The following is a 27,524-nucleotide window of genomic DNA, read 5'->3' as shown; positions in this document are numbered from 1 at the left end:
ATGACTCCAGGGTATATAGCCCATACAGATTGGGTTCAGTAACATGGTGCTGAATATAAGATGCTTTTTTAAAATCAACTGTAACTTAATAAAAATTAACATTAAATTAAAATTGCATTGGCCGGGGTGATGATGCACTCCAGTCCCTGCGGCGCCCACTGGTTGCGGAAGGCCTCAAGTGTGCTGGCGGACACCACGTGCTCCATCTCCAGGGCCACCCGGGCGCAAACATAGCCGCGGAAGAGAGGCAGGCAATCGGGCGAACGACCCCCTCGACCGCCCGCTGCCTGGACCTGTTAATGGCTACATAAGATGCTTTCTAGGACAAAGCAATGTGAATGAGGTGGGAACTTTGTGCTTTATATCCGATGGGCTCTAGGACCCAGCAGTTTGAAAGAGGTGGGCATTGTGCCTTGAATTGGATGGGCTCTAGGACCCAGCGCTGTGGGGCGGAGCCGCCTTGAGCGCGATGTGAGTGAATGAGCGGCGAGTCCAGCCTAGGACAGAGCGAGGGAGCGGAGTGGCTGTGGACTGGCAGCTTAGCCACGGGGACACCGAGCGAGGAGCAGCAGCAGCGTGAGGGGCTGCATCAGTCCTGCGGCAAATAGGGGAGGAAGAGTTTGAACTTTATCCCAACAGAGAGAGAGAGAGAGAAATTCAGGAGGAAAAGTGGAGTAGAGCAGCACTGAGCACTGGAGAGAGAGAGAGAAACAGAAGGACAAAGGACTCGGCATCGGACCGCAGCTGAGATGTGATGCTGAGCTCCTGTTCAGTGACCAGCAGCTGGTGAATCAGGAGAGGGGGCTGCAATCATCCCCCCCGTCCCAGACTCCACCTCAAACGAAGGAAACTCCCAAATTCCAACTGGGCAACAAACAGGAACGGCTGGACGAGCCGAGGGAGAGGGAGCATGTGGAAGAGGCTCAGGTGTCCAGAACCTGCAGGTGAGTGAGTGAGTGTAAAGCCCGGAGAGTGGGCAGTCAGGGATTGTGGACATCACAACTAGACCCACACAGGACAAGCGATCGCGCTTCGGCCACCGGAGCTATGGCAGACTCGCCCCGTGCTGTAACTGATGCCGGGACTTGGGAGCAAGTACAAGGGAGAACTCGAACTGAGGGGTTTAGATGACAATTAGCGACTTCAGGAATGGCTGGACTCTGAAGGGTTCCTCACGGGTGCTTTCTATTAGATCAAGTATGAAATCGCCCCAGGGTATCTATTATCTGCCAGAGTTGTGACATTAATTTTAGGAGATGTTTTTAGTCAGTTTGAAGTCACTGTCTCCGTTAGTACAGATGGCTTAGAACAATCAACAATTCTGGATGTTTAAAAAGATGTGATTTACTGAGGCTGCAGCAGGTTTCTGTATATTTGTAGTATATCACAGGACATCTCCTAGAGTTTGAGCTGTCAGTTGTCAGGGACTGCCAGTTTTCAGCCCTCCCCCTTGTTGCCTTGACTCTCCTGAATTTTTACCCCCTTTGTTTTCTTGCTTCTTCTGACGGTGCTGATTCCTCACTGGGGTACAGTTCCATACATCCTCTGGGACCGCACCCGAGTGCCTGTTCTTCACATTTGAACAAGTATGAACACAAACCAGCAATGAAACTTGGGACCTCCTTGCCCAATGGGTTATTAATCAGCGTTTACAAAGTACAGTCACTGTATGTAGATTGGGAATCTGTTGATCTGATCACTCCAAACACAAAAGTACAGTTCTTATAAATGGATTTTTGTCAGGGAGATTCTGCTATTCCTGCATCTACATCCCTGGCGAAACTTCCATGTAACCAATTAGCCGCCTAGGCCTTAAGCTCTGGAATTCCCTCCCTAAACCTCTCCACCTCTCTCTCTCTCTCTCCTCCTTTAAGACGTTCTTTGACCAAGCTTTTGGCCATCTGGATTAATATCTCCTTATGTGTCTCGGTGTCAATTTTTGTTTGATAATCGCCCCTGTAAAGTGCCTTGGGACGTTTTACTATGTTAAAGGTGCTGTATAAATACAAGTTGTTGTTGTTTCAACATTCACTTTGACTGGACTTAAAGATATGTGTAATGTCAAGTGTCAGACTAGATTGTGTACTGGTGAATCTACACTTAGTGTGGAGTGGGAATGTGTAACGGGGAGCAGTGTGTGTGTAGTTTCTCACTATTGAGGAAGAGCTTAACTTACTTTAAGGTGGCAGCTGTGGCTTGGTGGATAGCACTCTCGCCTCTTGAGTCAGAACGTTGTGGGTTCAAGCCCCACTCGGGAGACTTGAGCACGTAATCCAGGTTGAGGGAGTGCTGCACTGTCGGAGGTGCTGTCTTTCAGATGAGACGTTGAACCAAGACCACGTTTGCCCCTTTCAGGTGAATGTAAAAGATCCCAGGGCACTATTCAAAGAAGAGAAGGGGGGTTCTCCCTGATGTCCTGGGCCAATATTTATCCCTCAACCAACATCATTAAAGCAGATTATCTGTCATTTATCTTATTGCTGTTTGTGGGACTTTGCTGTGTGCAAATTGGCTGCTGCGTTTCCTACATTACCTTGACTGCACTTCAACAGTACGTCATTGGTTGTGAAGCACTTTGGGATGTCATGGGTTCGTGAAAGGTTCTATAGAAATGCAATTCTTTCTTCCTTTACTCTGTGCCACTGTGTCTTACCCACGGCTTGACTGTGTGTCCAAAAGTTAGCCCAGAAGATCCTCTTTAATGTGTTTTTCACATCTCTGTGGAGGTCTGAGTGTGAAATCTCTGCTCTGACTTGGCTTATTCGTTCTCCGACTTCACCTCTTAGCCCACATTATCTTCTGATCTCACAGATGTCGAAGAGGAAGGGCACTCAGCCTATCCTAGTTAATCCATCACCTTCTCAAGGGCAACGAGTGAAGGGCAATAGACGCTAGCCTTGCCAGCGACCCCCATATCCCAAGAATAATCCATCGAGGGAGAGCTTACAGCTCCTCCCCCCCCCCCCCCCATCATGCCATCTAGCTGTTTCTTAAATCTTTCCAGGTTATTTTGCCTCCACTCCCCAAAAGACCATTGAATGTTGTAATCACTTTTTGTGTGAAGAGGTTGTTCAATCCTAAATGTACCTTTCACTGGTTTGAACCTGGGTCCCCTTGTCCTAGTGTTGTGATCGTGAGCGCTGGGGTTGGGAAGGGTTTCGTTACCTGACTGTGGTTGTGTCTGTGCCATGTTGTGCATGCAGTCCCAGCAGTGGAAAGACACTGTTGAAGAAGCCTTGAGCAGAGCGGGAGGAATGGAGATGGCGTCGGAACATTGCAGGAGGGAGGGGAAACTGGGTGTTCAAACTTCGAAGCCTCTGGGACAGCGCAGTTTCACGACGGCATGTTTTGACCTGTACACTCAGCCAGCAGTGCCTTTTTGCGATGCCTGTGCTGTGTAGGGAGCCAGCAATGATTCAAAGCCTTCCCGTGAGAGATGCTCCCCTCTTTTTCCATCAGGTTTAAAGGCAATGGCGTAAAACCCAATTGCAGCTGGTGAAATTTACAAATATGTCAGATTACTGAAAGTAACCCGATGGCTTGCACAACGCTGGTGGGGATGTTGTTGAAATCGGGTCTCGGGGTAAAGAGTTTGACCAGGGGAGGGCCTTGGGTGTGCAAAGGAGAACCCTGCAGCCCTGGGTGTGCAATGTGATTAAACAATGTATTTTCCACTGTTTTGGACTCCCCGTCAAGTGGAAACATTTTCTCTACGTCTACTCTATCAAACCCTTTCATAATCTTAAAGATCTCTATCAGGTCACGCCTCAGCCTTCTGTTTTCTAGAGAAAAGAGCCCCAGCCTGTTCAGCCTTTCCTGATAAGTATATCCTCTCAGTCCTGGTATCATCCTTCTGAAAGAAATCTATCGAATTTGCATTTCAATGAAACAGCGGGTTCCCCAACAGTGTGCAGAGCCTGTCATGAATGAACCTGGGTGAACTTTGCCGTAGCACAGCATGCACACGTTACAATGATGTGCAAGCAGCAAACTAGCAAGAGTGCAGTGATGCCAATGAATGTCAGTGATGGGCATGTGGTCTGGAATAGGGTGGGGCTCTGAATTTAAACAGGGGATAGAAATCCATGGATCAACCTGTGTAACACAGGAGGAATTCTGACAGAAAATGCTCCAAGTGTCCCGCTATCAAAGGGCTGAAAGAGCTCCCCTGGTAGATAATGGCACCATCCAGTACAACACTGAGCCACGCAGATCAGAAGGTTCCAGGTGTGCACTGAGTTAGCCGGGGCAGTGGCTTGAGCACTACAATTGGCATCGGCGCTCTTGGGCTTGTGAGGTGGTGGGGAAACAGGCCAGGGTTCCCATTCCCGATTGTTAGTCTGTGCTCCCTGTTGGTGTCTGAGTGTGTCTGAGCACATGGACAGTCTCGGGCTTGGCTGTGACGCCCCCTGTGGTCAAATGTCCTGCTGACCCGCACTGTCAAGGTTCACGCCTGACGAGTGGCCATTGGGTGAGGTGCTGGAGAGCGGCCAGCACCCACGGAGCCGTAGCCCAACGTACCGAGTCAGTACCTCCAGGAGGGGAGGGCAGGAAACCGGGATGAGGGAAAGAGCTGTTAAAAATAAATGAAAAGCTCCTGAAATGCTGAAAGTGTTAATGGAGCTGATTAAATCGGTCGCTGGTTGATGAATGTGCTGAATTTCAAATACTCTCGACGAACCTGACTGACGCAAAGAATAGAATTATGTCATGTCCTCCGAGATTGTAAGTGAAGTGGAGAGAGAGACAGATGGAGGGGCTCCAGCTCGTACCCCGGCAGCTCACCTGTCTATTTTTTTGTAGTAAGTCATTAATATGAAGTTGCTGTACCTTTGACCGAGATAGAATCTGTGTGCGTTGTGTGCAGACGCTCTCTGCTGCAGCCCTCTCTCTCTCTCCGAGCTGTACTTTTCTTGTGGTGCCATGTTGTGTGGGTACTATTGTTCACTGCTCGCTGGACAAAAGAGGTTATCCGGCATCCGAGCTCCATGTGGGCTGTGGTGGCAGCACACAGTCATTCAGTGTCAGGAAGCTCGCTACACAGTGATCAATGTATGGAATAGACTTCCAGGAAGAGGGGAAAACCTTGGCATCATTTAAGAAACAATTAGATACTAAAACCCCCACATGGCTGAGTGGTGTTGGGATCTGATGCGGACTTGCCCGGACAGGCTGTGGAGTTCATGCTCCTTTTAGTTCCCAGTCTGGACTGTGCCAAGTAGAGAGGTGCTGAGACTGAGTGTTGTTGTGAAAGGAGCTTTATAAATGCAAGTTGTTCTCTGAGGGTAGAGGAAAGTGGGGGTTGGAGTTTTTTTTGGGGGGGGGAGGAAAGAGAATAAGGAGAATGAGAGTTAGACACAGCAGAGAGTGCCACCTCCTTGGAGCCAGTTACAGGAGGCATCAACAGCAGCCTGTGTCCCAGCAGGCATCAGCTGGGCAAAGGAAATAAATAATTTGCATTTAGAAAGCGCCTTTCAAATTCTTAGGGCATCCCAAAGTGCTTCACAGCAAAGGAAGTTTGAACCCTCATCCTTGCATGTCTATCTTGGCTCAGTGGGTAGCACTCTTGCCTCTGAGTCAGAAGGTTGTGGATTCAAGTCCCACTCCAGAGACTAGAGCACAAAATCTAGGCCGACACTCCCAGGGCAGTACTGAGGGAGTGCTGCACTGTTGGAGGTGCCACCCTTCAAAGGAGATGTTAAACTGAGGCCCCGTCTGCCTGTTCATGTGGATGTAAAAGATTCCATTACAATGGTGACTGCACTTCCATAATAATTCATTGGGTGTGTAACACCTTGGGATGTCCTGAGGATGTGAAAGGTGCTATACAAGTACAGTTCCTTTCTTTAGTCTGGCTGGGGCCATTAGCTACGTCCACATTACGGGGTCTTTAATCTGTGTAGACATTTCCTGAGCTGCCCACCCCCACTGTTGGGTGCTCTGGTAACCCTTGTTTTTTTGGCTTGTTTTCAGTGCTAGGATGAATGTCTGTGGAACTGAGCAGGACCCGACTCGAAGCTCATGCAGCATGGTAGGCGTCACAGAGGATATGCAGGCGATGGCGGTGCGAAGCCTGTCGGCCTCAGATATCCACAAACACTATGATTTCATCCGAGAGCTGGGAAAGGGAACGTATGGCAAAGTGGAGCTCGTCATTCACAAAATCGCAGGTAACTTCAGGCAACCATGTGACGGTTCCACAGTGCTGGCTGTCCTCAAACTCAATTTGGAAACACCGTGCTGAATCTGCACATAACACATTGGCCTCTAGCCAGATCTGCAGCTGTGGGTAAATGCCATGCATTTCCAGCCAGGTCTCCATTTAAGCTGTGCCTCTCCTACAGGGATGAACTTCAATGGAACAGCTGTGCCTCTCCTACAGGGATGAACCTCAACGGAACAACAAGATTGGGTCAGAGCCTGCCACAAACTTTACTCTCCCTCACCTGGGCAGTGAGTGAGGGTGGAAGGGGCCACTCAAGGAACTGGAATAAGGCAACAGCCTGGAGAGTGGATAGAAGGGAGGGGGAGAAGAGGGTCTGAGAGCAGGGAAAGGGGGAGTGGATGGGTTGGGACTTGATACAGGACAAGGGAACACCGATGGGACTATTACAGAATATTTCAATGAGCAGAATAGAAGGATGCACAGATTTATTCCCTGTTTAAGTCACATTTATAGCGCAGCTCATTTGGTTTGAGTGCAAAAATCAGGCCAGAAAGACCTGGGTTGAAACCTTGGTAGTCTTAGGATGGGGAGCAAATGAAGCGGTAGCCTGCAGGGTTTGGGCAGTGTTCGCCGCACTGTTGTAGTATCTGTCCTCACATACTCCCGGCTGTTCAGGGAGCAGCAATGTACCCAATAGTAACTGACTTCCATGGGTTCTGTGTGTGTGTATCTATGTCTCTCTCTTTCTATTTCTCGCTCTATCGCACTCTCTGTCGCTGCCTTATATTCACTGCCTTCTTTTGCCTCGGCCCTAAGCTCTGGAATTCCCTACCTAAACCTCTCTGCCTCGCTAACTCTCTTTCCTCCTTTAAGACACTCCTTAAAACCTACCTTTTATCAAGCTTTTGGTCACCTGCCCTAATTTCTCCTTATGTGGCTCGGTGTCAATTTTTTTTGTCTTAAAATACACCTGTGAAGCGCCTTGGGACGTTTTACTACGTTAAAGGCACTATATAAATACAAGTTGTTGTTGTCTTGGATAAAATTGTTTCACAATAGGGGCTTTGTGTTGGTTGTGCTTGGAGCTGGGGTGTTTTGGAGCACAAAATGTGTGTTCTGCAAGTTGTGTGGACTAGCCCCGCATTCGAATAGCAGAGTACGAGTGGAGGGATAGGATGGGTGGGTGAGGTGGAGAGATCTGGTAAGAGGGTGGGTAGGTGAGGTTGATCTGTCTGTTGTTGGAGTGAGAGTGTGGAGTCTCTGTGGCCTGGATTTGTACGCTGAGGAGAAAGGTCTGGGTTTGAGTTTAACACCCGGGACATTCGGTGTCTTCAAATAGCGGTCAGAGCTGAAACTCCTCTCACTTCTCAATTGTTGCTAAGCAACACGGCACATTTCATACAAAGCAGAGGGAGAAAGCCAAGAAACGTAAAGCGGTCAGTGTTTGTCCTGCGTTCAGTGTCTCAGTTACAAAGAGCTTGTGTTTAATGCAACGAGGGCTGCTCTCGGTGCTTTCAATGTCCCTTCAGTGTCATTGTGAGCACTCCCGCCTCCACCGAGCTCATTGTTCACTGTCTCTCTTAGCATGGAGTTGGATGCTCAACAATGCCAACAAAGGAAGCTGGCAAGAGAGTTCTGTGAGTGTTTGAAAGACAGTGTCAGAGAGTAGGAACGTAGAATCAAAGCTCTCTGCTGTCGACTGTTATGAATTAGCCGATTCTTCAGCTCGTTTTAACTAGCCTATTTTTCACCAATGTAAGGTGGACACTGTAAGTAGGTCAGTTAGAGCTTCCTCCCAGTGAGGCTGCAGCCATGACTGCGTCTGGGGAGTGTTAGAGATTAACCTTGTGAAGGCAAGTCACTGCCTGGAGTTTACATATTTAACCCCCACATCTCCAGCCACCTCACATTAACTCTATAACCCCACTTGACCTCTTGTATTAACCCCATGGTACCTGAAAGCATTGCTTTCATCAGGAGTAAGTCAGGCACTGGACTAGAAAATGGCCCTGAGCAAGGCTGTCACTGGTGCTGAACTGTGTGAGGAGTGGGGTCAGTCAGGAGCAGAGAGTTTAAAATATAAAGTGTGTGGAATGGATGGAGGGAAAGCATGGCAGAGAAGGCGAGGCTTTCTTAATAGGAGCTGCACAGAAACACTGATCCTCTCTTAATTCCAATCACAGTCATTCTGCAAATCGACTGCTGTGTATCGGAATCAACTGCTCGTGTTCAAGCTCTCGTACGCCATTTGTAGACAGGAATTCCACTCTATCCATAAACAGCAGGTAAAAAGGAAGCTGTATCACTTGTGCCCCAGTGTCACCTACTGCCTGTGTAGAGTGTCACATGAGTGTGATCAACTGGGTGAGCTGTGCACCTGCCACACCTGAATGAGTGCCACACACGTTCATGATGGAGGAGCTGGTATCTGAGAGCAGGACAGGCTGTGTGTGTGTGTGTGATGGAGGCGCTGGTATCTGAGAGTGGGACAGGCTGTATATGTGTGAAGGAGCTGGTATCTGAGAGTGGGACAGGCTGTGTGTGTGTGTGTGATGGAAGAGCTGGTATCTGAGAGTGGGACAGGCTGTGTGTGTGTGTGTGCTGGAGGAGCTGGTATCTGAGAGTGGGACAGGCTGTGTATGTGTGAAGCAACTGGTATCTGAGAGTGGGACAGGCTGAGTGTGTGGATGATGGAGGCGCTGGTATTGGAGAGAGGATTGGAATGTGGGTTGGCATTTGTAGCTTCGAGCCCCACTCCAGGGAATTGAGCAAATAATCTAGTCTGACACTTCAGTAAAGTACTGAGGGAGCGCTGCATTGTTGGAGCACCAACCTTTGGACGAGACATTAAACTGGATGTAAGATATCCCTTGGTACTATTCAAAGAAGACTGCTCCCTCCGAGACACCCTAGTCCACTCCTCTATTACCCCCAGCATCCCTTCCCCTTCGCCCGGCACCTTCCCGTGCAAGCGCAGGAGATGCAACACCTGCCTTTATACCTCCCCCCTTCCCACTGTTCAGGGCCCCAAACACCCCTTCCAGGTGAAACAGCGATTTACTTGTACTTCTTGCAATATAGTATACTGTATTCGCTGCTCACGATGTGGTCTCCTCTACATTGGGGAGACCAAGCGCAGATTGGGTGACTGCTTTGCGGAACATCTCCATTCAGTCCGTAAGGGTGACCCCGAGCTTCCGGTCGCCTGTCATTTCAATTCACCGCTCCATTCCCACTCAGACCTCACCGACCGCGGCCTCTTGCATTGTTCCACAGAAGCTCAGCGTAAGCTCGAGGAACAGCACCTCATCTTCCGATTAGGCACTTTACAGCCTTCCGGACTCAATATCGAGTTCAACAATTTCAGATCCTATTTCGGCCCCTATTATATTTTTATATATTTTTTATCCACACCTTTGGTTTGTGCCTTTTCCTTTTTTTCTCTCCCACATGGCAGCTGTCTCTCATTCTGCCAGCGCATTTCACACTTCATCTAGAGCCATCTTTTGTCTCTTTACCTGTCCCTATTACCATCTCATCTCGCCTTGAATATCTCTTAATGTCTCTTCACCTCCCAGACCTTCCCTTTTGTTCTTTCATCCCCTCCCCCATTTCCCAGCCCCAAACTGGCCTTTTAATCTGTTTCATTTCCTGCCTTTTTTTTCTCAGTTCTGAAGAAGGGTTTCGACCTGAAACGTTAACTCTGTTTCTCTCTCCACGGATGTTGCCTGGCCTGCTGAGTTTTTCCAGCGTTTTCTGTTGTTATTTAAGAGAAAGGAGTTTGCCTGGATTCCTGGCCAACATTCCTCCCTCAACAAATGTTACCGAAAAATGTACTAACTGGTCATTCACCTGACTGTTGTTTGTAGGATGTTGTTGTTGTGGAATGGCTGCCATGTTTCTTCCTACATAAGTCACTGCAACTTCAAAGTAAGTAGTTGTGTGAAGTGTTTTGCGAAGTGTTGATAATATTACTTCTCTGTGACTCCTGTATAAATAGCACAGAGTTGCTTCTCCTTTGGAGTTTGGTATCTTGTGAAATGTATATTGTGATTGCTGAGGGTGGCATTTCCCCATGGGATATGGAGTATGCAGCCTGTACCTGCTGTGCAAATTGCCACTGCTGCTGCACTCCCTTTTCCTGGGCTCTGTACCTATGGGAGAAAGTGTTGGAGCCTCTTGCTGCATGTCTCCACTCTGAGGCTTTGTGTTTTGTTGTAACTTGATGTTAAGGACAATGAGCTCCCTTCCCCCAAGCTGTCACTGGCTCCCCTTGCTGTCACTCCCCTTGATGTCGCTCCCCTCTGCTGCCCGGGCCTGCCTCATGTGCTCTGTTCTTATTGCTGCAAACTTTTTGTTTTTCTCTCCGCAGGAACCAAAATGGCTTTAAAGTTTTTGAATAAAAATAAAACGAAGCTGAAGAATTTCCTGAGAGAGTACAGCGTCACTAACAACCTCTCCTCCAACCCCTTTATCATCAAGGTCTTTGACATTGTCTTTGAGACTGAAGACTGCTATGTGTTTGGCCAGGAGTACGCTCCAGGAGGGGATTTGTTCGATATCATCCCTCCCCAGGTGAGGGGCTAGCAATTCCCAAAATCCTTCTGAGTAAGAATGTAGATGTAACATAATGTCTGTACCAGTCTTGTAGCCATGGCAGATGGTTCATGTCAGGTGCAGGTTGTTTATTCTGTGGGGCATGGGTAGGGGTTGTGAGCATCAGTTTCTATTTTGCTATAAATATTTTACTGGGAATGTTCATTGTTGAGGTCAGTATTGGTGCCTGCCCGGACCCACTATCACACAATGTAATGGCAAAGGTGGTTTTAGTGGGTATGGGGTGCTGGGGCTGCTGTTGGGGGTACAGATGTACTGCCATTTGCAGGGTCCTGTTAACTCCAGTCCTGGTGTGCTTGATCCCACTGAGAGGCCCTGATGGAACTTCAGTTCATCTCTTTGGATTTTGAATCTTGGCCTTGATTCCCTCTAACTCAATGACCCAGTGTGTGAGTCTTTCATGTTTGTATCTGTGGTGTTTCGTGGTGTGTCTCCTTGTGATTACAGTGCAGGCAGCAGAGACGATCCCACCAGATGAAGAGCAGCCCTTGATGGTTCATGTGGAGCCAGGTCAATAGAGGAACAGATTAACTTGTGCTCCAACCATCCTGGGGAGTATGGTGGGCAGAGGGGGCATAATCCCAGCTGAATTAACATGTGGAGGAGGAAAATACAGCAAGAGGAGATCAAATGGAAATTAGACTGTTTAAAAATAAAACACTTCACCTCTGTCCTTGTTGAAAATCCTGTAGGGAATGTCCTCATCTTAATAAACATTAGCTGTGGTACAGAAATGTCCGCAGGCCAGTTGGCACTTGAGTGCAGTTAAATCACGAATTGCCAGTGCCCGGGTTCCATCAGCATCAGGTGTAAAATTTCTGGGCCGTTGTTCTGCGCACTGCATGTCTTTGAGAGGCTCTGAGCGGTGAATGAAAGAACTGTCTTTGAAACATTTTGACTCCCAAAAGGGAGAATGGTTTCTAAGGTGCTGGTCTGTAACCTTGGTTGCACAGTAACGGAGAACCTTACTTGAAAGGGTTAAAGGTTGGGGAGGTGAAAGCTGGGACTGGCCACACTTAACTATCTCTTAAATAACAACAGAAAATTAATTATCTCTTGTCTATCTGTGCAGGTGGGTCTGCCTGAGGACACCGTGAAGCGCTGTGTGCAGCAGTTGGGTTTGGCTATTGACTACATGCACAGCAAAAGCCTGGTCCACAGGGACATAAAGCCGGAGAACGTCCTCCTGTTCGACAAGGAGTGCAGACGGGTCAAGCTGTCTGACTTTGGGATGACGCGCAAGGTCGGCTGTAGGGTGAAGCGTATCAGTGGGACCATCCCCTACACCGCTCCGGAGGTCTGCCAGGCCAACAGGACTGAGGGCTTTCTGGTCGACTGCAGCATCGATGTCTGGGCTTTTGGTGTCCTGATCTTCTGCATGCTGACCGGAAACTTTCCCTGGGAGGCCGCCATGCCGTCCGACACGTTCTATGAGGAGTTTGTGCGGTGGCAGAGGGGCCGGCTGAGCGGGTTTCCCTCGCAGTGGAAAAGGTTCACAGACGGAGCCCTCCGGATGTTCCAGAGGTTGCTGGCTGTCGATCCCGAGAAAAGATGTTCTGTCAAGGAGGTCTTTTATTTCCTGAAATGCGACTTGATGGTAGAATTGAGGAGGAGGCCTTCTTATCGATGTAGAACCCATTCTTCCGATAAATCCGCCACATCAGCGCACCAACACGAGGGATCGCCCCCCAGCATGCCTACACCGCTGAGAAGAAGCCTCCTGTCGGAAGCAGTGGGGTCCAGATTCATGTCCACGTCAACGGAGTCGAGTTCACATCCATCTGGGAGCAGGCTGGAGGGAAGGCAGGACAAGGGCAAAGGCCGAATGATCGTTACTACGGCAATTGAAATCTGTGTTTAATCTTCTGATTCGCTCATAGGTGTGCACTGTTATGGAAGGGTAGTGTGCTAGGATTTCCAGTCTTGTGATGCTAGTGGTCCTTCAGCTGTGGCACTGAAAGCTTGTACCGTGTTACAAGATAGAAACCAGATGGGCTCATCTGGACTGTGCCCTATGCAGGCAGCCCCTACTGCTTTTGTATAGTGACAAAGTTTACAAACTGTTTCAAAGGTGGCTTTGGGATGACGCGCAAGGTCGGCTGTCCTCAAATCTACTTTTGGGAGGGGGAGAACTCAGTTAGTCACAGGCCTCTGAGCTCTGGGACCAGTGTTTAAATTCAGCCCAGGCTGATGGTGTAAAAATGTCCTTTGCCTTTTGGCTGTGAGGGTCCTACATGGAATGAGCTTGTGCAGACTCAGTCCAGCTCCGAGTTGTCATGGGTCCGCAGCACAAAATTGTCCCTAATTTAGCACGAATTGTCACTAAACTGGTAATCCAGTACTACATCTAAGAGACCATTCTTCAAGTGAATGTCGTGCAGCAAATCGATTGTGAGGGGTATCACAGTCAAGCCTGACCCTGTCCGCTCCCTGACGTGTACACGCGTGGACTTCCCAACTGGACAATGGTGAGCAGTGGGGTGGAGATCCTGAGTGGGGTCGCTCAGCATGGATCAGGTGGCACCGGGGGCCTTCTGGTCTGTGTGGCTCAGTGCCACACTGGGTTTACCCACTAGGACTTCAGGCCTTCTTTGGAAGGGTTTAAAGCACAGCGCGTTAGTAATTACCCTGAGCGTTGGTTTTAATGACTTGCAAAGTATTTACAGCACAGAAACAGGCCATTCGGCCCAACAGGTCCGTGCCGGTGTTTATGCTCCGCACGAGCCTCCTCCCACCCCTCTTCATCTCACCTCATCAACATATCCTTCCATTCCTTTCTCCCCCATATGCTTATCTAGTTTTCCCCTTAAATGCATCTATGCTATTTGCCTCAACCACTCCCTGTGGTAGCGAGTTCCACATTCTAACCACTCTTTGGGTCAAGAAGTTTCTCCTGAATTCCCTATTGGATTTATTAGTGACTATTTAAGGACACTCTGGGTCTATTAGATCCATTAAGCGAGTGCATATTTTGAGTATTAAAGTGGCTCGTCCACAAAGTCATATCCAACTTTTGCCACAGCACATAAAAATATGTTGGCACGAGGTCTTGGGTTGGTCGGGGCCCACAGCCTGCAGGAGAAAAAGAAAAAAAATGATGTAAAGCCTGTTGTACAATTAAGGGAGACGGATTTACTGAGTTTTATTATTGGGTCCAGCCATAGTTCGTTTCCTGGAGCCGACCTGTAAAATCGATGATAAAAGAAGTCAGTATTAATATTAAAATAATCACAAATGCAGATCCTGTACCAATTTAGGTGTCGTTAAAAATTTGAAGTAGTTCCAGGATTAATGATATAGCGAGCCTTGATGTACTCTTGGCGAAAGTAGTAAACCTTTCAATTTTCAAAAATTTAATCAGTGAGTTGTTTTTCACGAACCATTTTCCTCTGGCTCCCATGACGAAACCAAAGTATTTAATGGAAGTGCCTTTGGTTAGGTCCAAGATTTGATGGTTAAAGTGGCTATATTTGGCAGACTTTTCATCCCAGGCATTTTCAAGCGACATGTTATTATCCTCCCATCGTATTGTGACATTGACCACACCAACGTCAGACTCCTTTTTAAAAATTAAGTCTGGTTTCCATAGCTTACCTTCACTGTCGATGATCCTGGGCTCCACAAATGTAGTCCAACCGTATTTGGACACATGGGGCTGGATTTTGATTGAGGAGGCGTGTAGGAGGCAGGACTACAACTTTCGGGGTTGTAGTCCCACCTCCATCAAGTTGTGGCCAACCCACGCGATTTTCACTTGATTGACCTTGTTGAGCCCGCTGGGCGGGCTCAGCAGGCCAATTAAGGGCCACCCGGCAACAGCTGTTTGAAGCTGTCAAACACTGACAATCTGTACTCCAAGTTAATTCCTTCCTCTCAGGCTGATTTAGAGATCTCTCCAGAACAGAAAGCTGAATGCTGCAACTTTTGACAGCTTGCGGCCATTCTGCTTTCTGTGCTGGTGAGATGAGGGACTCCCGAGACCTGAAGGAAGGAAGGTTGTAAAGGTAAGTAAAGGTAAGTAAAACTTCTTTAAACACTTTACACACACCAAAAACACTTATCTCTGCACTCCTGCACCCATCACTCACCTGAACACCAGACATCTTGAACCCTCCAAGCCCTTCAGCCCGACGGCCTGCCTCGCTAACTTGGCGTGGTTTGGAGCCGTCGGGAATCTCACACTTCAGCTATGAAAATAGGGATTAGGCTAAAAACTGTTAACAGGCAGTTAATTGGCACTAATCCCCTTCCCGCCTCAGGGAGGCAGGTCCCAGCACAGGTCGGGTATCCGCCTCCTTTGAAACTGGCATGGGGGCGGGTTGGGTTCGTGCCCCCCGATTTTGAGATTTTAACCCCTCACACGCCTCCAATCCCACCTCCACGGCCCAATGAAAATCCTGCCCATGGTCTTTAAGCTTTTCTACGATCTTATTGTGTCGCTTGATTCTGGCGTTTTTAACTGCCTCACACCTACCGGAGATGTGTGCTAAGGTCTCTATCACCCCGTTGCACCTTCTGCAGGTTTTAATAGCATTGGTTCTGCCGTGTGATAAGGTGCTTCTTGTAGGGTAGAGATTACACCGTAAGAATAAGCCTTTTATAAATACTGACTGCTTCATATTATGAAATGAATTTGTCCAGCAATTAGATGTCCTGTCATTCTTGTAATATCTGATACCGATACCTTGGGCTAGGAGATTCGCCCACCTCTCGAACTCCCATGCTCTCCAACCCTCGTACCTATTCCTGGGCTTGGGTCTTCTGCTGGGGAGATGGGCGCGCGCACTTTGCAGCTCTGCTATAACCTCAGGTACAAGAGGGAGATCACTATCTATTGTGGAGATGTTTTCTCCTGTACTCAGGAATTCCTCGATCTCTGTAAGGGCCTTCAGTTTCCTTAATTTTAATGCAGAGTTGGTGGTGTTCTCTGCATAGAATTCAAAGGAGGACCTAATAACCTCATCATCGGAACCCTCAAGAGATTCGAGCTTCCTAATGATGGCTGAAGGGATTAGGATTTCTAGTTTAGGTAGGCCCAAGCCTCCATCTCTGTTGGCGGAATACAAGATTCCATCAGTAACATCAGAGGGAAGGTGAAGTATGCCTTTCACTCCCTTCTTGATCAAACGATCAAGCTCAATTAAAGTATTTTGCGAGGTCAGGTGATAGTACAACCTAGGGATGATGTGCGTCTTTAGGATTTCAAATTGTTGTGTGGGCTTTAACCTGGATTCCTTTAGACTCACCATCCATGTATCGAGTTTATTTGTCCATCTATCCTCCGCGACTCCCGCCCAAGGATCAATCCGTGCTCCCAGGTTTCTCTTGGACTCCCCTGAGGGGATATTAGCACACAAGGTACCCATTCAACCACCAGTTGTCAAGGTGGTTGTAAATGAAGGTCTTAGCTTTACTAATGAGATGGAAACCCGCCGTCTTATTTACATTTATGCGCAACCCTGTATGTTCGCAGAATGATTGGGCAATCTTTAAGTTTCTTGTCATTCCTGCGTAGGAGTCGCTGAGGACAGCTATATCGTCCGCAAAAGCAAAATATAGGTTGTTTGTTATACCTCATTGCCACACCCATGTTGGCCTGATCGAGCAAGCACAGAAGGAGGTCCTTTGTAATATTGAATAAAATTGGTGAAAGAGGGTCGCCCTGTTTGACGCCTCTCTGAATGGATATTGAGTCTGTTGTGAACCTGTCACCTTCTATCGCTGTGGAAGTGTTTGTATACAGGTCCTCAATGAGGTGGATCAATGTCTTGGGCACACCCATCCTTCCAATGGAAATCGTATTGTGACCCACGGAATCAAAAGCCTTTGCCAAGTCAATAAAGCTCCTTTTTGTTTCTTTTAGCCTCCTTGATGATATTTTTAAGGTTAGCAATTTTTCCATTGCACCCGGGGGTGGCAGCTATGAAGTCCTTCTGACGAGGATTAAGATCGACAACTTCACTAAGCCTTTTAGTCATGATTTTATTGAACAGACGGAGCAATAGTGGCCCAATGGTGATCGGCCACCAGTTGTCTATATTGGTCAGGAGGTCGGCTTTCTCTGTTTTTGGAATTAGCACTGTCTGGCTATTTTCCAGTGCATCCGGAATAGCTGCTGTGCGAAGCCATAGAGTAAAGAGACGGGGGAGCATTGTCTAATCCTCATCTATTATGTCGGTAATGTTGTTTTTCCTCATACCCTCAGGCCCGGCTGCAGTTGTTTCATCGATACCTACCAGTGCCTGCTCTATCTCATTTTATTCTATGGCTTTCATTAAGTCTCCGTAGTTTTTTTGGCCATTATATGTTGCAAATTTATTGATGTTGTCTTTATTATTGGGTGTGGAAAGTTTATTTACGAAACTCTTTCCAAGTTCTTCCTTACCTAGGGGGCAATTTGATGAGGCTGGTGCACTCATAATTTGACATGCCAGGCTTTTTCGATCCTTATGATCTAGAATCTGCATACATCTATAAGCCGCTTTCTTGGCAGCCCATCTTTCCTTTGCGCCAGAGTTTTGGGATGTTCCACTTTTCTGCTTTTCCTTACTGCCCTTTGATGTTTTTGTCCTTGTGATCTTCCGGGGTTTAACTTTATTGAGCACTAACACTGTTATGCTCTCAATTAACCCTAAGCACAAGGCCTTGCTGTCCTGGCCTTTCTTGGCGCGGAGGAGTTCCTCAGCTTTTGTAAGCTGGGCATCAAGCTCCCTATGTCTAGGAATACTCGCTTCTGCCGGATCTGTCGGTCGGGGTCAGGGTCTACGTTTATCTCAGGGGCTGCAGACCCAGGCTCGTCCTCCCCACTATCGGGGTTAATTGGGGCCAATGTTGTTGATTTTGCTGCCGCTTTTTGAAGAATTCGACGCTTATCTGAGATTTGTTTTAGTTTTTGTTATCAGAATGCTACCTATTTTCACGTTGATGTCGCAGCAGCCCTGGAACTGTTTTTCTAGCTTTAGTAGGAGCTTTGTTTCCTCTTCTGTCCAAACATAATCCCTCCTACCAGCTCTCTTCTGGGACATGAGTGTTCTTATTCTAGACTTATTCCTAAGAGTAGGATGTTCATGCCTTGCGTGCTGGCTGAGGCCTCTTTGTGTTGTAAACCTGGCCTCACAAGCCGTGCACGGGAATATGCCTTCTAGTATTGGCACTATCCTGCCTTTACATTTGGCATAGTGGCAGGCTATTGATCTGCACTCCCCTGACCTGTTGCATTTTGAGCACTTGGTTATAAAGGCCTTGATCTGATGTTTCTTCCAGAGGTGAGCTCTAAACAAACCGATGGTTTGATATACCTCATTGTATCCGCGGCAAAATAGACCATCAGTAGGGTAGTGGATAATTACTTCTGCCGGGCAATTACGGTCACCTGCGGGCTTGATCCTCACCCCTTCGTAATAGGTGTTGGCCTCGGATGTCTCAGGACCTGTAGCTAGATCACTTGACTCTGGATCTATGTCTGCCCCCTTAAGTGCGCAAAAGCTTTGGCTGTAAAAAAAATGGGTGCGAATTCTGGGTAGTAATCCCTCCCTTGTTGACTTGGTGGGTTCTTCTAGTTCTGCAACTCCCTTGTCTTCACCTATTGGTCCCTCTGTTCCCTTGGCTCTGGTATTTGGAACAGACTGCCAATAGGGCAGGTAAAAAGATGTTATACTTCTCTGATCCCCATCTCCGGTTTGTGTGGATGAGGATGTTGTTGCTGGTCCACCAGGCAAAGACCGAGTAATTGTGCAGCATGTGCACTTAACACGGTGTGGCTCTGCTCCCACGTCCACGGGGACAGTTTTTCTCCGGGCCCAGATCCCATCCGGAGAGGTTCAACCCCTCGAGGTTGACCACAACAATTTTTTGTGACGAGTTTGCCCGTGCCTGTTCAGGCACCCATCTACGCAGAACAGCATCCATTTCACGTTCTTTCGGAGTCGACTTAGCCGACAATAAATTGTCATTTCCAGCGGGGCCAATGAGGAGGGGCGACTCGCTAAGGATGGCAAGAACATGATAAGACGCCCTTAGCTACAGTAACTAATCCAGAGTCATAGTTACTCCCGCCACACTGGTTCTGGTTTTTGCCCGCAAGTAGATACATCTTCCTTTGAATGTTTTAAGGACTTTGCTAGAATAGAACTGGAATTTTACCCGAGCGTGTTAACTTACAGTAGTTTTCACCCCAGTGAGTTTTTACAGTTAATGGTGGACTTGGTGGTTCTTTTGTTTACCTTCCCTCTAACCCCTAGTGTGTGAGTAGATACTGCCTGTGTGACTGCTTTATGGTCACATTTTATTGACACCAGCTTCTTCCCAATTTCATTGTTGGTTTTCAACCCCACCATTTTGCTTCTTGACTCCAGTATAAAACAGTGGAGAATTAACGCTTGGAGAACACATCTACAGAATTATCAGTAATACAAAAGCAGTCCTACTCTGGTCTCCTCCCTCACCTCTTTTTCCGGTACATTGATGATTGTATTGGTGCTGTTTCCTGCTCTCGCCCTGAACTAGAAAATTTCATTCACTTTGCTTCCAATTTCCACCCTTCCCTCACCTTCACATGGTCCATCTCCGACTCTTCCCTTCCCTTACTTGACTTCTCCATCTCTGGGGATAGGCTATTGACAAACATTCACTACAAGCCCACTGACTCCCACAGCTAACTTGGACTACACTTCCTCCCACCCCGCTTCCTGTAAGGACTCTATTCCATTCTCCCAGTTTCTCCACCTCCGCCGCATCTGTTCTGACGATGCCACCTTCCATACTAGTGCTTCCGACATGTCTTCCTTTTTCCTCAACCGAGGTTTCCCCTCTACTGTGGTTGACACGGCCCTTGACCGTGTCTGTTCTATTTCCTGCACTTCTGCTCTCACCCCTTCCCCTCCCTCCCGGAACCACGATAGGGTTCCCCTTGTCCTCACCTTTCACCCCACCAGCCTCCACATTCAGCGGATCATCCTCCGCCATTTCTGCCACCTCCAGCGTGATCCCACCACCAAACACCTCTTCCCCTCACCTCCCCTTTCAGCATTCCGAAGGGACCGCTCCCTCCGCGACACGCTGGTCCACTCCTCTATCATCCCCAACACCCCTTCCCGTGCAAGCGCAGGAGACGCAACACATGCCCTTTTACCTCCTCCCTTCCCACTGTCTAGGGCCCCAAACATTCCTTCCAGGTGAAACAGTGATTTACTTGTACTTCTTGCAATTTAGTATACTGTATTCACTGCTCACATTGTGGTCTCCTCTACATTGGGGAGACCAAACTCAGATTGGGTGACCGCTTTGCGGAACACCTCTGTTCAGTCTGTAAGGGTGACCCCGAGCTTCCGGTCACCTGTCACTTTAATTTTCCGCTCGACTCCCACTCAGACCTCACCGTCCTCGGCCTCTTACACTATCCCAATGAAGCTCAACGTAAGCTCGAGGAGCAGCACCTCATCTTTCGATTAGGTACTTTACAGCCTTCTGGACCCAACATCGAGTTCAACAATTTCAGACCATAACCTCTGCCCCTATCTTTCTTTTCCATTTTTTTTCTCTCTCTCACATGGCAGCTGTCTTTCATTCTGCCAGTGCCATTTACACTTCATCTAGAGCCATCTTTTGTTTCTAAACTTGTCCCATTACCATCTTCTTTTGCCTTGCACCATCATCCCTTTTGTCTCTTAATCGCTTCTGCCTTCCATCCTATCACAGACCTTCCCTTTTGTTCTTTCCTCCGCTCCCCCCTTTCCCTGCCCCTTGCTTAAAAACCTGTTCCATCTCCAGCTTTTTCCAGTTCTGACGAAGACCTGAAATGTTAACTCTGTTTCTCCCTCCACAGATGCTGCCTGACCTGCTGAGTATTTCCTGTTTTGATTACAGAATAAGCAGGTTTGCAGGCAGCTCCCCCTCCCCCCCCCCCCCCCGCAATCTATGATAATGCCCCTGCCAGTCACAGCCAGAGTCAAACTGGTCCTAGAACAGACTACCAACAAGTGATAACCGGATACTGGCAATGTACACACACCATTTCCACCCTCTCAAAGACAGACACTTAGAAAGTGAATCAAATCAAATGCCCACTCACAGGGAAGCATCCACTCACACACTAAGCTCATCCCAAGGTAAGATTCTCCCACTAATAACGTGTTGCTGCTGCTTAATTGGGGAGAGTCATTAATTTTCATTCTCCCTTCCCCAACCACTTCTCATTCACTATGCTGGGTGCTGCTTCCCAGTGCTGGGCTCCAGGACATCATCTGTGGGAGCGGGAATGGCACTGGGCACCAGTGCGGTGTATGTGAGTGGGTGACTGGTATTGGGGGAATGGGATTAGCACTCAGGTAGAAGAGTGAGTAGAGATGGGGTGAAGGGTGGCACCAGGAAAAGGTGGGCAGAGCTTTATCCATTCATATTATGGGCGAGTCCTGTTGACCAAGAGAAAGGAAAAAGGTTCAAAATGGGACTGGCCAGATGGATCACAATATTTAATTCCAGTCTTGTAAAGTACATTTTAGTACTGTTAGTAAAACACAGTTCATTAATAACATCCGTCGTCCCTGCAACCTGGCGCCGCCGCATCTTCGATGCGCTCCACGGGCTCTCCCATCCGGGTTCCCGCGCATCCGTCAAACTCCTCTCCCAGCGCTTCGTCTGGCGCGGCCTCAGCAAAGATGTTCGCACTTGGGCCACCTCCTGCCTCGCCTGCCAATGGGCTAAGGTACAGCTGCACACAAAAGCACCCCTGGGAGACTTCGAGGTACCCAGCCGCCGCTTCGACCACGTACATGTCGACATCGTCGGTCCTCTGCCGCCATCGCAAGGCCAAACTTATCTCCTCACGATGGTCGACCGCTACACACGCTGGCCTGAGGCAGTGCCGCTGACCTCCACCACCACAGCCGACATCGCCACCCTCACTGTTACTAGTGCTTGACATTTGTAAGGTTAATATTTGCAGTCAATTCCAAGGGTTATTAACACTTGTCACTGGGATTTCAGTAATGTGCTACAGTGGGTGTGTGAAACTTTCCTGCTGTGCCCATTTGAACTGTGAAAACCCCAGCAGTAGATAGCAATACATAGAAGTTACAACATGGAATCAGTCCGTTGCCATTTACCCTGCACATGGGCAATTGGAAGATGTGCCATTCCAAAGTCGAGCAAGCATTTTGAGCTGTTTAATATTGAAGTACAGGTCTGTTATTGGCGGTGGCACTGATTTGAGGTGATGAATTGAGGAACGCGGGAGATGCATATCCAGGACTTGGATGAATTGGATTGGCGTGGCTTATTTTCCCCACAAGGGTAAATTTTACAAAACTGCCCTTGTGGCATGGAACTTTGCACATCGTGAGTGTGTGTCGGGAATTTGCACACTAAGGCCAGCGGTTCCTATAGGATTTCCTGTCCATTAAAAGGAATGTGTTGAAAATCTACCCCATCCTAATTCCCGATATGTGCTTGCTGCCCAAAACCCTGGGTCAAGTGCGGGAATTTGTAAAATCTCCCCTATATTGTATCATTACCAATATGTCGAATGACACCACTGGTTAATAACAGCAAGAATTAATAACATGACATTAAGATATTAACATCATTTGGTAGTAATAGACCTTCACATTGGGACAAGTCTGTCACGAGGACTCGGTATTAATAATGTTCAGTATAAAAGTGCTGCCAGCGAGGTCCTTCCTGATGCATCGGAGATTATCCAGTAAAGTAGCTGAATCAAACTAAGGAGGAATGGCCCAAGTTCAATCCCTGATCTGTGCTGAGTTACCTGATCTTAGTCAGGAGTGACGATTGGGATACTACAACATGCCTCAGTGCCCTCAGGTAGACAGATCGACCAGGATCCCTGCTCCTGACTGTTCCAGCATTGTGTGGACAACGGCTTGACTGTGATGCCCCTCCCGCTGTAGTTGAATAGCTTGACAATAGCTGCTGTCGTTCATGCATTAAGAATGGCCATTGGACGAGGTATTGGAGGGTAACCAGCCCTCCGAGAGTTGACGCTTTCAGGCACGGAAGAACAGTGATGAGCATTTTTTTTTAAATGGGAGAAGCTAAGGTTCAAAAGCTGGTTTTGGTTTTATTTCTGTTCTGTTCTGTGAAGTCCTGAGTTAGTAGGAGCTGCGAGGGTCCTTACAGAGAAAGCGTAGCTGCTGAGGGCTGCGTGTCATCTCGCAACTCGTGATTTTTCTCTGCATTTTTCCCCAGGAGGCTCACTGCTGTAATCAGCAGAAATGCCTGACCCTGCAACGATCAGATGATGAGATTCAGGCGATGGGTCCAGCTGCCCATGTTTAGGGGCGCAGTCTCTGTGTAGACTGGTCCCTCAGTAACACATGAAGTTTAATGAACTTCAATCTTAGTTCTCTTCAGTATGGGAATATTAAACCATGTTTTTAACAGGAATAGTATGTCTTTTAGTTGTGTTGTAGAAATTATAAACTTAAAATATATAATATTATTACAGGTATAATGTTAGAAGCACATATTAAAGGAGGGGGAGTTGTTGCGAGGATTACTGTGGTTCGGTTGCCTAGTCGTATGCTGTAGTGTTGGAGGTTGAGTGACCCACTGGTCTGGTTCATCCTAAGGAACTTGGTGTCACACCAGCCCCTGTGGGATACATTACGACAGACTCTCGCACACACAGCACTGTGCTTTGTAGAGTGGGCTGCAGTACTGGTGGTGGAGTGAACAGAGAATTTTAAATAGAGCACTTTGTGTAGAGAGGCCTATAACTATTAGTGCTGCTGCTAAGGACGATGGTCCTTAAATGTTACGTGTGTGTATGTTATGCAATAATTTTAGGAGTAGAGCCGTTGTAGATCTACCTATATAACAATGCTCCGTTACCTCAGTCTGTGATATGTACATACCTCAATCTCATCGTGTTAGGCAGTGGAAATAAATACATTAAAAGTTAGCTACAAATTTTAAGTAGGAACTAATTTGATTCTTGGTCTATGTCGCTGTGAAATAGTACAGCCCTCCCAGCACTGACTCTTCCCTGGGGTCTGAGAATCCATGGAATGGAGCTAACCCCCTTGCCTGTGGTGTAACACCAGTTTCTCTTGACATGGTGCTGTGTGTGTGTGCATTTTTTTTACTAGTGAACGTTCAGTGGAACCTTCTTTTTCAATGAGCCCATTGTAACCCTAGACTGGTGCCACAGAGCTCTAAAGCATTCACTGTACTGCTGCTTTCATCAACTATACCACAGGGCACTACAACTGTTCTGTACCTGCCCTGGGAGTGTTTGATGGGGACAGTGTAGAGGGAGCCTTACTCTGTATCTAACCTGTGCTATACCTGCCCTGGGAGTGTTTGATGGGATAGTGTAGAGGGAGCTTTACTCTGTATCTAACCCGTGCTGTACCTGCCCTGGGTGTGTTTGATGGGACAGTGTAGAGGGAGCTTTACTCTGTATCTAACCCGTGCTGTACCTGCCCTGGGAGTGTTTGATGGGACAGTGTAGAGGGAGCTTTACGCTGTATCTAACCCCTGCTGTACCTGCCCTGGGAGTGTTTGATGGGACAGTGTAAAAGAAAGTCTTGCATTTCTATAGCGCCTTTCACGACCACTGGACATCCCAAAGCGCATTACAGCCAATGAAGTATTTTTTGAAGTGTAGTCACTGTTGTAATGTAGGAAACGCAGCAGCCAATTTGTGCTCAGCAGCTCCCACAAACAGCAATGTGATAATGACCAGATAATTCGTTTTTATTATGCAGATTGAGGGATAAATATTGGCCAGGACACCAAGGATAACTCCCCTGCTCTTCTTCAAAATAGTGCCATGGGATCTTTTACGTCCACTCTGTTTAATGTGTCATCTGAAAGATGGCATCTCCAACAGTGCAGCACTCCCTCAGTACTGCTCTGGAGTGTCAGCCTAGATTTTTGTGCTTAAGTCTCTGGGGTGGGACTTGACAGTGTAGAGGGAGCTTTACTCTGTATCTAGCCCGTGCTGTACCTGCTCTGGGAGTGTTTGATGGGACCGTGTAGAGGAAGCTTTACTCTGTATCTAACCCATGCTGTACCTGCCCTGGGAGTGTTTGATGGGACAGTGTAGAGGGAGCTTTACTCCATATCTAACCTGCGCTGTACCTGGCTTGGAGATTCTTGGGTGTTGATAATGGATGCCCGAAATGGGCAAGTGCTCCATTCCCCATTACTGACATCCCTCGCCTACAGCACAACATAACCAGTGTTTTGATATTGCATGTGGTGAGGTGTGTGCATATTATTTATTCAATCACCTCATGTTGGTCTTCAGGGTTCTAATTGGTTGAAGGAAATTCAGTTTGGTAAAACGTGTGTGGAGCTGGGCACTAAAACACACCCAATCCTTCCTTCGACGGGAAAACCAACATGAATCTAGATCTCAGGATCCCATTCCATTTTCTTTCTCTTACTGCTCCTCAGACCAGTCCCTGGCTGGGAGTGGAGAACTCGTAAACTCCCGAGTCTGTGGGAGTTGCTGAAGTGAGGTTTTGGGATTAATCTAATCACAATCTCACCCAGGAATTATCTGTGGTCGGCAGCTTTCCAGCTGGGATGTCATGTGTCGTAACTACTAGCCAGAGTGGGTGTTGATGAGGGTTTACAACTATATAACATTCATGCCAATAATGTGGAATTCCTAAGTGGGGCTACAGGACACTGAATGAAATCAAAGTCACTTCGTCAGTGAAAATGGTGAAACTCCAATTGGTATGGGGTGTAAATCCTGACTCGGGGCATCTTGAGCAAGTCAGTGATTTGCACCAAGTTTGTTCCACACACTACCCTCTGCCGTGCGCAAAGCGTGAGAATAATGATGACTGTTAGTCCCCTAATGTACAAGTATAGCCCCCCACCGCTGATTAGCAGATACCTTGTAGTGTATAAGAAATATCTCAATATATGTATAAGCTTTGTAGGTAATGTACACAGATTTAATATAAACCCCAACTGAGCCTGTTGCCTTTACACAACAGTACATGTCAATGAAGTCCAGGGAGCTGCCAGCCCTCTGGCCTTACAGTGAGTAGAGAGCATGTGCTGTTCTGAGGACAGTTAATGCAATAATAATCATATGCAATCATATCTCATTGTACAGTGATATATGCAGAATATGATCCATTGATGTGTTATCCCTGAGGGTCGTGGAGTGTAAAGTGGCCATTAACCTGCTCTCAGTAGTGTCAGCAGTGACTCTGCAGATGTGTAGAATCTCTCCATGTTTCTATGTGAGTAGAATAAAAAGACTCAGTTTGAAATGAAGCTTGCTCGCTGTCTTTCTGTGTTCTTATTTCTGGCTTTTACTGGGAATGAGTTTGTAGAAGAAAGCCTGAGCCTGCACAGTGAGAGAGGAATGTTGTTCAGGACAGCAAGATAACACCCTGCTCTTCTTCAAATACTACCATGGGATCTTGCAAGTCTACCTGAACAGATGGGGCCTTGGGAAAGACTGCACATCTGACAATGCAGCACTCCCTCAGTACCACACTGACGTGTAAGCCTGGATTATGTCCTCAAAGAATTCTATCTTAAAACAGCATGAAATTTGACATTTCCAAAAACAACATTTTTCCCTGTATAGAGAAACCTGGATGGGACATTGTTCCTTTGATGCAGGGCACCTCCAAGGTAGAGAAGAGTAGATAAGCAAGGCAAGTCGGGAAGTAATGCTTAGGGAATGTATGAATGAGTGGAACTCCTGGTCGATGCTGGGTTTAATTTTCCATCTGCTCTTTTTCGTGCACTTAGAATTTCACTTAGCTTCCTGTCTCTGCTAATTTATTAGTCATTACTTTAAGTGGGTTAATGAACATGAGTGAATTAACCAGTGAGCTAAAAAGATCACAGAGAGAGAACTAAAATTCCTAGGCTTTAAAATATTCACACCTTTATCTAGCTGATATGCCTCCAGATCAGAGAAGCATATGGACACAGTTCATTTCTACAAAGGGTATTCATGAGGAATAGTGTGAGCAGTACACAGTGACTTAGCCATTTGACAGGCAGGGCAATGGTTAGTATAGATTGGGATGAGGCAGTGGATAATGCGCATAAAAGCTTTAAGCAGAGCAGCTTGCAACAAACATGTAATCTGACTCAGTCACGTGCCAGTGTAGGATTGTAATAAAATCTCTGAGATCGAGCCTGGTGCTGGCTTCAGTGAACAGCTCTCAGCTATACATGCACCATGGTGCTTTGGACTTGACAATCGCAGTAGTAATGGCTATTTATAGATTTGTTGGCTCCACTCTGTCCCTCCAATGTGTGGATCTCACCTTATAAATAGAGAGTAAGTGGCAACTCTTGCATACTTTCTTCTGGGACTTCTCGCAAGCTGCAACCAGAAATGAAACAGCTGGTTGGCAAAGGAAGATACTGGGCGGAGCTGTCTACCCATGCATTCTGTGACCTTCCCCAATCATACAATGTACAGTAACCCGTACCTTCCTCACTCACACACTGTGCAGTATACCTATCTTCCCCAATCACACACTGTGCAGTATACCTACCTTCCCCAATCACACACTGTGCAATATCCCGTACCTTCCCCAATCACACTATGCAGTATACCTACCTTCCCCAATCACACACTGTGCAATATCCCGTACCTTCCCCAATCACACTATGCAGTATACCTACCTTCCCCAATCACACACTGTGCAATATACATACCTTCCCCAATCACACACTGTGCAATATCCCGTACCCTCCCCAATCACACACTATGCAGTATACCTACCTT

At 47.5% G+C, this 27,524-nt stretch overlaps 1 protein-coding gene across 1 annotated transcript; it reads left to right on the top strand.

Annotated features, from left to right (window-relative positions):
- The first annotated feature begins 699 nt into the window (after positions 1-699).
- Positions 700-26,044, top strand: sbk1 (SH3 domain binding kinase 1). Its single transcript, XM_086000971.1, has 4 exons — positions 700-944; positions 5,974-6,170; positions 10,539-10,741; positions 11,856-26,044. Exons 2-4 carry the CDS (start codon positions 5,981-5,983, stop codon positions 12,642-12,644), a joined length of 1,182 nt encoding a protein of 393 aa, XP_085857097.1. The 5' UTR covers positions 700-944; positions 5,974-5,980; the 3' UTR covers positions 12,645-26,044.
- Positions 26,045-27,524: the final 1,480 nt, after the last annotated feature.

This window comes from Somniosus microcephalus, chromosome 11 (genome assembly GCF_052327205.1).
Source record: "Somniosus microcephalus isolate GS21.2 chromosome 11, FLI_Smic_1.0, whole genome shotgun sequence".
Taxonomy (NCBI): Eukaryota; Metazoa; Chordata; class Chondrichthyes; order Squaliformes; family Somniosidae; genus Somniosus; species Somniosus microcephalus.
Note: the sequence above shows the minus strand (reverse complement) of the source record. Positions and strands in the feature narration are given on the sequence as shown.

Bases quoted from the DNA above. Each gene is read 5' to 3' on its own strand.
- sbk1 (XM_086000971.1), top strand. From the start codon at position 5,981: ATGAATGTCTGTGGAACTGAGCAGGACCCGACTCGAAGCTCATGCAGC. The intron at 6,171-10,538 runs GTAACTTCAGGC...TTCTCTCCGCAG, and splicing joins CGTCATTCACAAAATCGCAG to GAACCAAAATGGCTTTAAAG. The intron at 10,742-11,855 runs GTGAGGGGCTAG...CTATCTGTGCAG, and splicing joins TCGATATCATCCCTCCCCAG to GTGGGTCTGCCTGAGGACAC.